The 12,759-nt window shown below is 38.3% G+C and overlaps 1 protein-coding gene across 1 annotated transcript; it reads left to right on the top strand.

Annotated features, from left to right (window-relative positions):
• The first annotated feature begins 361 nt into the window (after positions 1–361).
• Positions 362–11,628, top strand: ppp1cb (protein phosphatase 1, catalytic subunit, beta isozyme). The gene is made up of 8 exons (XM_084393366.1): positions 362–468; positions 6,787–6,918; positions 7,235–7,465; positions 8,880–8,984; positions 9,134–9,205; positions 9,687–9,838; positions 9,962–10,096; positions 10,310–11,628. Exons 1-8 carry the CDS (start codon positions 396–398, stop codon positions 10,412–10,414), a joined length of 1,005 nt encoding a protein of 334 aa, XP_084249492.1. The 5' UTR covers positions 362–395; the 3' UTR covers positions 10,415–11,628.
• Positions 11,629–12,759: the final 1,131 nt, after the last annotated feature.

Genomic DNA, 12,759 nt, shown 5'->3' with positions numbered 1-12,759 from the left:
GCAATAAACAAAATTGGAATTAATTAATTTTAAGAATTAAATTCCGTTTTAATCACGTTGATATGGCTAAAGAAACGCACTCTTGTGCGAATCAAGCTGAATAAATTGATTACAAAATATAAGTAAATAAATAAATGCCACGTGTAATTCCCTTCCAGGTGGATTTTTATTAGAGTAGGATAAAATCCACCTGGAAGGAAACCAAATACACAAATAGCAAGACGTTGAACAATAGAAAATACCATTAACAATTAAGTTGCTTTCAACAGGTCAAAAGTTTGCCTTCAAACGATTAAATATTCATGAAAAGGTCATTAATATTGACGTAACTGCTTGTAACCAAGTGAATGACGTCATTGTGACCACCACCTAGCGGCCGTTACTGGAAGCTCTGCATGCAGAACTCGGCACTGAAGATGGCGGAGGGGGAATTAAACGTCGACAGTCTCATTTCTCGTCTTCTTGAAGGTAAGATTTTTGAAAGTGAATGCATTTTAACGTTTACACAAACATACCCGGTACTTATGTATGTGTCGTAATCTGTTTTTCTGTTGGTGAATAGGGAATTGTGCGCGTAAAGATAGCTTAGCTTCGCGTCTCTGCGCCCTGTTTACAAACACGGCTGTGGCCCCGGGGTTTGGTCAGCCTTTATCCCAGTGCTGGGAGTTTTAGATTAGATCAAACCTTGCCTTTATCTAGCGAAGCAGGAACGAGACGCGAGGGCCTACAGTTTATACATCAGTTGTTCAAAGAAACCGAGTAAATGAGAGAGAGGGCAGGACGATGCAGTGTCCGCTGCGTCGTTGACTTCAGGCGAATGTAACCGACGTAATTCTGATTCTCCATTCGACTCCACTCACACTATATTTAGTAGCCTTAGCCTATACAACGTGACCGTGTACTTCTCCTAACCTTTCGCTTTTTTAATGTTATAAATGTGTTTTCTAAAATCCTATTGCACATCGTTACGCTATTCTCTTAGTAACATCGCACTGTTTTTTCTCTCAATAACGTTAATTTAGTTCTTATTTTTATATTGCATTTTCCTCAGAGGACTACAATGAATCCTCCTCATAATCAAACAATAATTATTCTCCTCATAACATTGCACTTGTATTCTTTTAATAACGTTACACTGTATTCCTTTAATGACTTTGTATTCTGTAACGCGTTACAGTGTGTATTCTGTAACGCGTTACAGTGTGTGTAACAAGAACGTTACGAGGAGAATACAAAGTAGTTTCATTAAGGGAATGCAGTGTAACGTTATTAACAGAATACAAGTGCAATGTTATGCTATGAAGAGAATATTTATTGTTTGATTATGAAATGGATTTATTGTAGTCCTCTGAGGAAATAACTGAATCCACACTATTCTTTTCATAAGGTTACACTGTATACTGTTAGTAATGTTTCCCTTTATTCCAGCTCGTCTCATCTGAATGAGCAGGTCTTGGAGCAGTGCCCCACCAAAATATATAAACTGAATCAATAATAAATCGTAAATATTTTCAGCATTATGCAACAAATACTTTTCTGTTTTTATAGAGTACCGGTAGACTATTTTAAGTCATTAAAGGGTTAGTTCACCCAAAAATGAAACCGTTCATTTACTCACCCTCATGTCATTCCAAACCCGTAAGATTTTTGTTCATCTTCGGAACACAAATTAAGATATTTTTAATGAAATCTGAGTGATTTCTGTCCTTCCATTGACAGCTACGCAACAAAAATGTTTACGCTTCAAAAAGTTCATAAAGAGATCGTAAAACTAATTCATATGAATTGAGTGGTTTAGTCCACATTTTCTGACAAGACACAATCGCGTTATACGCTAAACAGATTGATTTTAGGCTTTTATTCACATATGAACATTCATCAGTTTTACAATCTCTTTATAAACTTTATGAAGCATCAAAGTGGTAGTTGCATAGCTGACACAAGGACAGAATTCACTCAGATTTCATAAAAAATATCTAGGCTACATTTGTGTTCTGATGATGAACGAAAGTCTGGTTTGGAACAACATTAGGGTGAGTAATTGATGACAGAATTTTCATTTTTGGGCGAACTATCCCTTTAAGTGAGCAGGATATTAAAATTTTACGCATGGCCAGGCAGGTATCATGATACTAAGCAGACAGAAAGTGCCTTAGCCCTGTCCAGCTCTACAGCACCTCATTGGAAAAATGGAAGTGCAGCGCAGTCTAATTGAGAGTAATTGGGCAGATTTGAGACAGCCCAGCTTACTTTTTACAATATCTTCTTAAACCTCGCTCCAGACCAAGACGATATCAGTCCGCTTCAGCTATGTGTATATTAGTCTGAATCAGGTCAGTAACTAGTTGGCATGTCTGTTCTTTCTCAACAAGGCTTATGTGGAGTATCATATCAAATTAATGAAAGTATAAAGATATGGCTGCATCCGAAATCGCATAGTTTCTTGAGTAAGTGCTTATTTTGAATAAGTAATTACTTCACGACCGCTAAAAAGTAGGTTCTATAATCTATGTAGTATGAATGTGTGTAGTAGTAATGTAATCTGGACGTGCTAAATTCGCCATGGTGTCATTATCATGCAACCTACCAGCATCAGTTACATCGCTTCACTGCCATTCACAAATCCTCTCCTGTGGCCTCATGGGATAGTAAAGTGTCCATTTTATGCACACTTCAGAATCTCGCCGGTAGTAGTAGGTCATCCTGGTACTTTTTGCCTACCCTTTATGAGTACTGTGAATTCGGACATACTTCTTTTGTCACATACAGTTTTTGCCTACTATATGGTAGGGAAGTATGTGATTTCAGATGCAACCAACATGTGTGCTGTGCGTATACTTATAGCAGTACTTAGTCCATCATTAGAGCATCACCATCAGGCTGAATTACGCAAGGACACTAGACCTCTGCCAAAAGTGTGTCTGCATGTGTTCAGCAATTAGAAAATAAAGCTTACAAATTGTTTATCCTAAACTAGCGCTAAGACCCAGAATTTGCCCTCCCTACATTTACAGTCAGGATCCGCTACTGCTACATTCCCTTTATTACTTTGTATTCTCCTTAGTTACATTGAATACTCATCATAATGGTAAATTAATACTATCCATAACATTACACTGTATTCTCTTAGGAATGTTACACCGTATTTTCTCTTACTATACACATTAACTTTACTGTGTAACTTAACTTAAATATAAAGATTAACTTTTTTCTCAGTATGAAGTGAACAAGTTGTAAATGGAATGCTAAAGATTTGTTCTCTGTTACATTTAATCGTCTTCCTAATCTTAAAATACATTTATTTCATAGTGTTACACTGTATTATTATCAGAACATTAGATACATTACATAATATTTTATTACAATCTTCTGAAATCTGGTTTATGGCTGCTTTGTTTGCTCTGTAATTGTTCCTCTACTGTAGACTGGATTGTTGGCTTTAGTGTGTGCCATGGCTTTTACTTTTCTGCCTTTATAGATGCTGGAACCATTTATTATCCTGTATAGTAGATATTAGAGAGATTTTTGAGTAGTAGGCCTAGTAGAAAGACCGATGTTGATGTCTCAGGGGAATTCGGTTAGGATCTACCATGGGGGTATTTCTGTCCATCTCAGTGACTTTTGTTGCTACACAAACTTCTGCTTTTCAGTTACTTTTGATAAAGGAAAGCGCCATGGATTATTGCACCATCCTGATAACCGATATGGCTCGTGCCCGTCCATCTGTCCCAACAGCCTCCTGCTGACCCTCACTCAGCAATGCCATCTGTGATTCTCTGTGACCCTAACGTCCCACTTCTCGGTTCCTCACACTTCGATTTTTATGGTCTCACAAACATATCTCTGTATGTTTCTCTCATGTTCCATCTGTGTCTCTCGATCACACTCCTCGATCTGTGAAGATCAGGCTGTCTGCTGACATACCCACGGTGGTCGGAGAGGACCGTCTAATGGCTGCCCATCAGGACTTGGATAATCTTGTGAATTGCTGTAAAATGCTGTAGTGGGAAAGTGAATCAGTTTAGTCTGTCTGTGTCATTTCGCTCTTATGTATTGTTATGTAATATTACGACCCTAACATGATGAACAAGGAATCAGAGCGAGGAATTAGTTGTAAAATTCCTCACAAATTGTAGTCGATTGCCACTTTGAACAAGTTGTTTCTAGCCAGCTCTTAATCTAGCTCAGACTGGTCTGGACTGTGGCTTGTCAAACACACATACACACAATCAGACTTTCCTTATGTTTAGTCATGCTGCAATAACAGGGACATTTCATCAGCTCATAGACTTTTACACACTTCAATCTGTACAAATGGCACCATGCTTGCAATCTCATAAAGTGTTCTGCACTTTATACGCGCACAGTAGTTGGGGTTACAGCATTCTTTTCAAAGAGTCTCCAACATTTCTGGTCTGTGTGGGATATTGTGAGGGTGGACAGCCTGAAGACTAAAATGGTTAGTGCTATTATATAACCAAAATCATGGCTTTAAGAAAAAAGCAAAAATTTTCCTTCTCGGTGACATGCTGTCTTTGCGCTATTGTACCTTTTCTCCCCATACACACTTTTCTAGTGTCATTCTCCCTGTCTCAGAGTGAATTATAGCTAGTAAGTTCTCACTTATAGTTTCTCTCCATCAAATTAAGTTCTTGGACAAACCGCTCTGCAAAATGGTTGTTTAACAATAAGACAGTCTCGACTGTCAAGGCGGGAACATTCCTGCTGAATTCCAGACACTCTCCAGATTCCCACTCACATAAACAGCAACATTCACTGAAATTATGTGAGCAGGACATGACATATAAGAATGTTTATTTATTATGATATTATGTACATTACTGTTTCGTAGTTCGGTAAGATTTTTTTAATTGTTTTTGAAAGTGTATTTTGCTCGCTAGGGCTGCATTTATCTAATCAATTGTACAGTAAAACAGTAAAGTTGTCATACATAACTATTGTTAAATAACTGTTTTATATTTTAATATATTTTAAAATGTAATTTACTCCTGTGATAGCAAAGCTTTTCAGCATCCACCATTAGACTTTGATTGGATAAAGGCATCAGGTGTCATTGTCAGCCTGACATCTTGCACAGCAAGTCTGCGTCCTAAATGGCCTCCTATACACTCATTCACTATTCCCTACATTGGTCCACTAATATAGTTCATTTGAGGGAGTGAATGAAAACGAGTGAGTGAATTTGGACACTGAGTGTGCCGTAAGGGCTGCTGCCTTTGAAACGTTTGTGCTTGCTGTTTAAAGCTACACTGTGTGATATTTTCCCCCATCTAGCAGTGAAATTGTATATGACTACCCAGTGAATATTAGTTTCTGATCCTTTCAGTTCCGAGGGCATTTAACTCCTACGGTGGCCGTATTATTCCAAGATTAACATAGCTTCCAGTTCGACTTCGTCCATGAGTGTTCCTTCAAGTGATGAGGTTACTTTAGAAAACTATTACAAAGTGCATTTAGTTATTTAGTCAGTTAACATGTAGGTTATGACCTCTATGTAAAATGAATAATAGTTTTATGTTTTTGTTATTTTGGTACCATTTCATTGCTAATATCAGCTATCCCAAACGAATGCAAGCTAATGTTAGTAAAGTATCAGTGCTATCGTTATTCTGTATATTGAACGAGATTAATAGTGTAAGGCACTGTTTACAGCGTAGGTTACATAATTTTCTCCGTGAGCAGAGTCAGAGATCAGTTGATGCGACGGATGTGCGAGGGAAAGCTGTGTACAAAGTAAAAGCAATTAAAAATAACTAAAATTTACAGTGTCCTTTTTTCATATAGCTTAAAAAATTAAGCTATTTAAAAATTGCGCCTTTAAAACTATTCATCACCTGTGATCCGTCGCAGCACAGATTTATGTTACAAGGTAAACAATACTTTTTCACCATTGACGCGAGGAAAAGTAACGCAAGGTATACTAGAGGTCGTTCTGGCGTTATGCACAACCATGCTATGGTTAGACAAGTAACTATAAAACTCAGACGTGCGAATCTCACAATGGATTACACAGTGCATTTTGGGTATTCTCTAGCCGTTGAGTGTACATCGGTTGTACACTCGTTATTGTGGGATTGAATGTGCGCACGACAAATTGCTGTCCCTTCAAATAGACCCCTATTTAAGGGGTATGGGGGTGATTTCGAGTACAGCCCAATACTTTTTTGACTATTGACAAAGTCCACTTTGCAGCCTGTTCTGGCCCACTTAGACAGGAAGAGACCTGTCTGACAAATATGTGAAGTTTCCAACCATGGTTTTTAAATGTTTATAGTGCTTATCTGAAATAGTTACTACCATAAACCGGTGTGACATTTTTTTTTAAACTTATTTAAATAAGTACTGATTTTTTCCTCAGTCAAACCAAAATATATAGTTCTCATAGATATCTAGTTACGTCCCCTGAGCAAAACTTTGAATATCTTCCAAAGATTTGATGTTGCAATCCAAAAGTTGGCAAATCCAGTGGCTGGTTCTTCCTCAGAAGCGCTCATGCAGGACTTTATAAACATGCCTTTGTTTCTAAGCACTAAAAATCAGCATTTTCAAAAATCAGATTAATCAGTTTGCCAGATTGAGAGTGTCTATTTATGTGTGCAATATGCTTCAGTGAATGACCTTATGGTATGTGGGCCAATTTGTGATGAGTGATTAGAAAATCACACGTTTGACCCAGTTATTGAGGCTGCAGTAAAGTTGTCACACTTAAGGGTTAACAAACGATGTTAACCAGATGTTAACTAATGTTGATGTCTACTGTTCCAGTGCGAGGATGTCGTCCAGGGAAGATCGTTCAGATGACGGAAGCAGAAGTTCGAGGACTCTGCATTAAATCTCGAGAGATCTTCCTCAGCCAGCCCATCCTGCTGGAGTTGGAGGCTCCACTTAAAATCTGTGGTAGGTTAGAAACTCTCTTTCTCCAGAGCGGAGAACATTTCTGCTGTTTTAATTACATTCCTTCCCCTCTATCTCTCAAGGTTTTGAAAATTTGTGTGTAAGTAGAGCAGGGTAAAAATATGAATGTAATGAGGGTAGGTTTGAGGTCATTTCTCTTCTCTCTGTGGCACACCTGAGACCCGTATGTGTCATTAACCTGAATTTTGGGTGATAAGATCTTTAGGCCTTTTTTTTTTGTTTAAGCCTAATTTAACTAAATCCATGTAACTTTATTGATTTGTGATGTCAATCATATAAACTCTCTCTCTGTCTCTAGGTGACATCCATGGGCAGTACACAGATCTGTTGAGGTTGTTTGAATATGGCGGTTTTCCACCAGAGGCAAACTATCTCTTTCTGGGTGATTATGTGGACCGAGGGAAACAGTCTTTGGAGACCATCTGCCTCCTACTGGCCTATAAGATCAAATACCCTGAGAATTTCTTCCTCCTGAGGGGAAATCACGAGTGCGCCTCCATCAACCGTATCTATGGCTTCTACGATGAGTGTGAGCATCTGAGCACATATATACATGCATATATAAACACATCAAATATTAAAGGTCCAATATTGTCAAAACTGAAATGTCCTGGCTTTTTTCATGATAACAGAGGTCTAGGGGCTATGAAACTACCATATAAATTTCAAAACAGTCAATCCACAAACAAATGCACACAGCCTACTTAAAATAGCTGTGCCTTTTCACGAGCCGTTGTGACTTCCGTATAAATGTGATGTCAGAACTACTCAGTCACGGCCTTCAGTCCAACCCCGAGCACTGCACACTGTCAGGAAACTACATCATTGCACAGGCTTCCGAACAACATTAATATAAGAGAACAGTGGCTAATGTTTGTTTATTCAGAAACGCCACAGCAATTTAGTTCGACCTTAACCGTCTGTTCTGCATATTTCACACAAGTGACTGCTTCGTCAATCAGGCACAGTTCAATGCCGTTTTTTCAAAGAAGCTACTCCTCAAAGATGCTGCAGTCCCTACAGTTCTTAGTTTTACAAGTTTACCTTGGGCGTCAATTGCAGCATGTTCTCGCGTTCTGTTGGCATCCTTGCCAATTTACCACAAGTACACCTTTTACAGCAAAAAGTAACATTGTAAAAAAAACTGTAGCACGTTAACTTACTGTATCAGTAGGAAAGCAATAGTTACATAGCTTACTGCATTCGGTGTCTGTCTGCTAACGTTACATTATAAAGCAGTTAAGTGTTCAAAATCAGTGTATAACTAGCTATTAACGTAATTTTTTTTGAGATTTAAATCGAATTTGACAAAAAAAAAGTCTAAGTTTGTTTACAGACAGTTTAAATTAGCGTTAACGTTAATTCTGCATGCAGCATTGATGTAATGGGAATTATAATAGTCTTACAATAACTCAGAAAGTAAGGAGGTAGTTGTTTGTCTCTTGTCATCGCCGATTCGGGATCTGAGTCCGTCTCGAACATATAAGGCCGGAGAACATTTCCCTCAGCAATGTCCATCATCACAGGTGTTTTATTTACCTTACTTGTGAGCATCACCAAGCCACAGCAGGCTACAGCATACATGACCCTATTTACCTGTGGTTGGCCTGGCCGTGCGTCACTCAGAAAACAACAGGCCAATCAGAAGAGAGGCTCATGAATATTAATTAGAAAGGCCAAAATGGACCTGTTCTTAGCAGAGCTCCTGAGAAAGGAGCTGTAAAAATGTATTGGGATGGTTTTTGGTACTTATACTTCAAATATATATTCTTAAGGACATCAAAACCTAAAATAAAACTTCAGAAAGGTGTACAATATGGGACCTTTAACACACACCCACACCAGACAATCTGAAATATTATTGATTTTCTCACCCACTGAACAAACTTTCAGGTCATGCATAATGCTGTATTGTTATGAATGTGTACATTTGTCTGTTGCAGGCAAGCGCAGGTTCAACATAAAACTCTGGAAGACGTTCACAGACTGCTTCAACTGCCTCCCAATCGCTGCCATCATAGATGAGAAGATTTTCTGTTGCCATGGAGGTGAGAATGAGTGAACAAATGATGGATAGTTCTATAGAAGTGACTCTTGGCCTGATAAAATAGGGCAACTGAGTCTAAAAATATGAATGCATTCTCTTTGTGACACTTTTTCTGTCTGACTTTTTGTCTCTAATCTGTCCATCTTCTAGGTCTCTCTCCTGATCTGCAGTCAATGGAACAGATACGCCGGATTATGCGACCAACTGACGTCCCAGATACAGGTGTGTGCATGTGACATACAATATATATATATATATATATATATATATATATATATATATATATATATATATATATATATATATATATATATATATATATATATATACACTGTATATGAAAAATTAAGCAAATTACCATATATATATATAATATATACAGTGTATATATTATATATATATGGTAATTTGCTTAATTTTTATTTCAGTTAGGTGCCAAGTCAAGATTTAGTTTGTTTTTCATCAGTATTTATATTTTCTTTTCAATTTATTTCAATTTACAAAAATGTTTTTAATAGTTTTAGTTAATGATAATAACCCTGATCTGCCATCAGCCACCCTGCTCTATCTGTTGGTACTTGCATTGGCCATTAAAAAAACATTTTAAAAAACAGATTTTGCAGATGAAATCAACTTTATTATAACTCAAGATGATGGAATGAAATATTATTAGATACATATTCTCTGTCTCTTGGTCTTGCAGGGTTGCTGTGTGATTTGCTGTGGTCGGACCCAGATAAGGACGTTCAAGGCTGGGGGGAGAACGATCGTGGCGTTTCATTCACTTTCGGTGCCGACGTAGTCAGCAAATTCCTGAACCGCCACGATCTGGACCTAATCTGCAGGGCACATCAGGTACCAATTCATTCCAGCCTATCCATGTGCTAACTTTGAATAATTGTGGTTGAGGTGGGTTATGACTTCTATATGTAGGTTGTGTTTTTAGTTAGTGCAATGAGTGTATGTCGTGTTTTGCAGGTTGTTGAAGATGGTTACGAGTTCTTTGCAAAGCGTCAGCTGGTCACTCTGTTCTCAGCGCCAAACTACTGCGGGGAGTTTGACAATGCTGGTGGAATGATGAGTGTGGATGAGTCACTCATGTGCTCTTTTCAGGTGTGTCATCATCCCCACACACATTTTAAAAAACAGTTTTTTTTTTTAAGTCATTTGGTTTACGAGAACACAGAAAGTGTCCTTGTAAACCATTGTTACATTGTAATATCCATGTCATTATACACATTTGTGTCCTCATGAACCATATATACAAGAACACACACACATGCATTGTGTACACACAATGCACTCACACACTCTTTTCTCTCTCAGATCCTGAAGCCTTCAGAAAAGAAGGCAAAGTATCAGTACGGTGGGGTCAACTCTGGGCGACCTGTGACCCCGCCCCGTACGGCCCAAGCCCCCAAGAAGAGGTGAGCGGCTTGCCACCCAGTACAACTCCCTCCATCCCCCCACCGTCAGCAAACTACCCCTATCTGGGGCAGCTTTACTTTCCCAAATATCCTCTAAAATCTCTCTTCTCGCCCTGCCAAACCTCTTTCTCTTTTCTTAATATTTGTGTACAGAAATTTTGCTGTGACCAGTCAAATTCTCTTTTCTTTTGCTCTGCTTGTTTGTTTATTGGTATTTTAATAACATAATAATAATAATAATAATACTGCTTTGGGAAGAAACTGCTCTACTAAGAACCCAGAGCAAAACACACTCATTCTCTTACGCAAAGATCTCAGTAGTGTCCTGATATATAAGCATTTTATTAAACTTTACTTCAGTACTCTTTGATTATTGAACCTTAATGTTGATTCATAAAGAAAGAGTGACGATTGTAAGCATTGAAGGTTGTTGTGTATTTCTCTACACTCTGAAGTTTCAAGACCAGAGGCTTTCATACACACACTCACACTTAACTCTGTCAGGGTGCTTGATCACAGGTCAGCAGACACAATCCATTGTCGATAAACTAGGTCAGCATGGACAAAGCTGGAAAAGGGATTTTAACTCGGATACCGTGACACGTACACATTTGCACAGCTGCATTTACAAATGGCATTGCATGTTCTGTTTTCTTAATACCTCTGGGATTTACAGCTAAACTCTATAGACCTCTGTTTAACTTGCTGTTTTTATGTCTTACGATAGTAATAATTGAGGAGAAAAGCGTCACGGCATAACACTTCTTTGCATGACCCATACACGTCAGTAATAACCTGCCTGAAGCAATGTGATCCACCAGCCATTTTCTCATTGGATAACAAGACAGCTGACACAAATAGAGCCTCCAGGTGGAAGATATTGATTCAATATTACAGATTAGCACTTGTTTGAAGTTCCCTAACATCATTTAGAAGGTTAAATCTGAATCTATTGGATTTGTTTAACAACTTATTACCTAAAATAGTAGCACATGTGTGACTAAACAATGCCTTTCTGTGAGGGTTGCATTTCCTCACGTTGATATTCACCTGTCATAATTCATTCTTTTTTTATTTTATGTTTTTATTTTTGTGTTGCTGTTTACTTCTTCTCCTTAATTTATTTTCCAAATGTTTGGAAAGCTATCTAAGTGTTCTAAAAGCAGTTCATGAGTTTTGTATAAGTGGGCTTCAAACTTAATAAATGGAAGAAAACTCTTTTTGCCTCCTCTGTGTTTGTGTCCCTCAGCAACCGTATAAATACCAGGCTAATTAAAGTGGTGCAGACCATAGTTCTGGATGCTGTTCAGCTGATTTTTTCCAAGTGTTTCGTTAAAATAAGCAGCCCTGTAACTTGCCAATGCTGAAAAATGTGGACAAGGACAATCTGTGGTCTGTTGCCATGGCTACTCTATCCCTGCAGGGTCAGGCTCTATTTCAATGCCGCCAAAAGCAGACAATGAGCTGAAATTGTTTTCAGTTGATTGAAGTAGCATCTGAAATTTCACATGATAGATTTGTTCAATGACCTGAATAAATGTATTTAATCTTATCAAATCACAGTCCTACCTCTGCTGCTATTTTTGTGCATATAAAACTGTTCCCCTGAATTAATCTGGGCTTTATGTTTTAAATGTATGGTGACCGATTGGTGGTTTCCAAGTGGAAGATCAGTCAGTTGACCAATCGAATTTTAGGGACTAGGAAAAATAATATTTTACTGACTTTTAAATTGAGAAAGCAAGCACAATGCAGGTTTGCTGTTCAGATATGAATGTAAAGATTACGGAATTCATATTAAAATGTGTTTGATTGCAAGGTTATGTTCTTGTTCCAGGACCAATTAAAGGTCACCTGTTCAAGGGACATGCATGTCTTACCTGGCAAAATTTCAATGACCACCAAGACAAAAGACTCTTATCAACACTAAAATTAATTTTGAAGTGAATTTAAACACAAGCCTTCTTTGTTTTCCATACAAAAAATAAAAATGGAAGTCTCAGTGAGGTTGCAATAAAGGGAAGGTTTTGTCTTTCACCATGCTTTTTCACACTTAATCCCAGTGCATCCATCAGTGTGGGGCACCTTCTCCACCACAGGAGCTGTTATCCAGGCCCAGATTGTGTTCACTGCCCTCCTGAATTGCCCATGAAAGAGGCAGCCACACAGAAGGAAGCAGGGCAGGACCATGTGCAGTTCTGCCAGGAGCCAGACAAACAGCAGGAAGAGTCCGACTGTCAGCAGCTGGAGTGCCACTCTCCCTGCACTGATCTCACTCAGCCAACAGCCCAGCTGGCTGTTTTTCAGCCACTGAACCAGCCTGTAGTCCCTGACCCTGTTCTGTGAGGT

This window comes from Rutilus rutilus, assembly GCF_951802725.1.
Source record: "Rutilus rutilus genome assembly, chromosome: 21".
Lineage (NCBI taxonomy): Eukaryota > Metazoa > Chordata > Actinopteri > Cypriniformes > Leuciscidae > Rutilus > Rutilus rutilus.
This window is presented reverse-complemented; position numbering and strand designations above follow the sequence as displayed.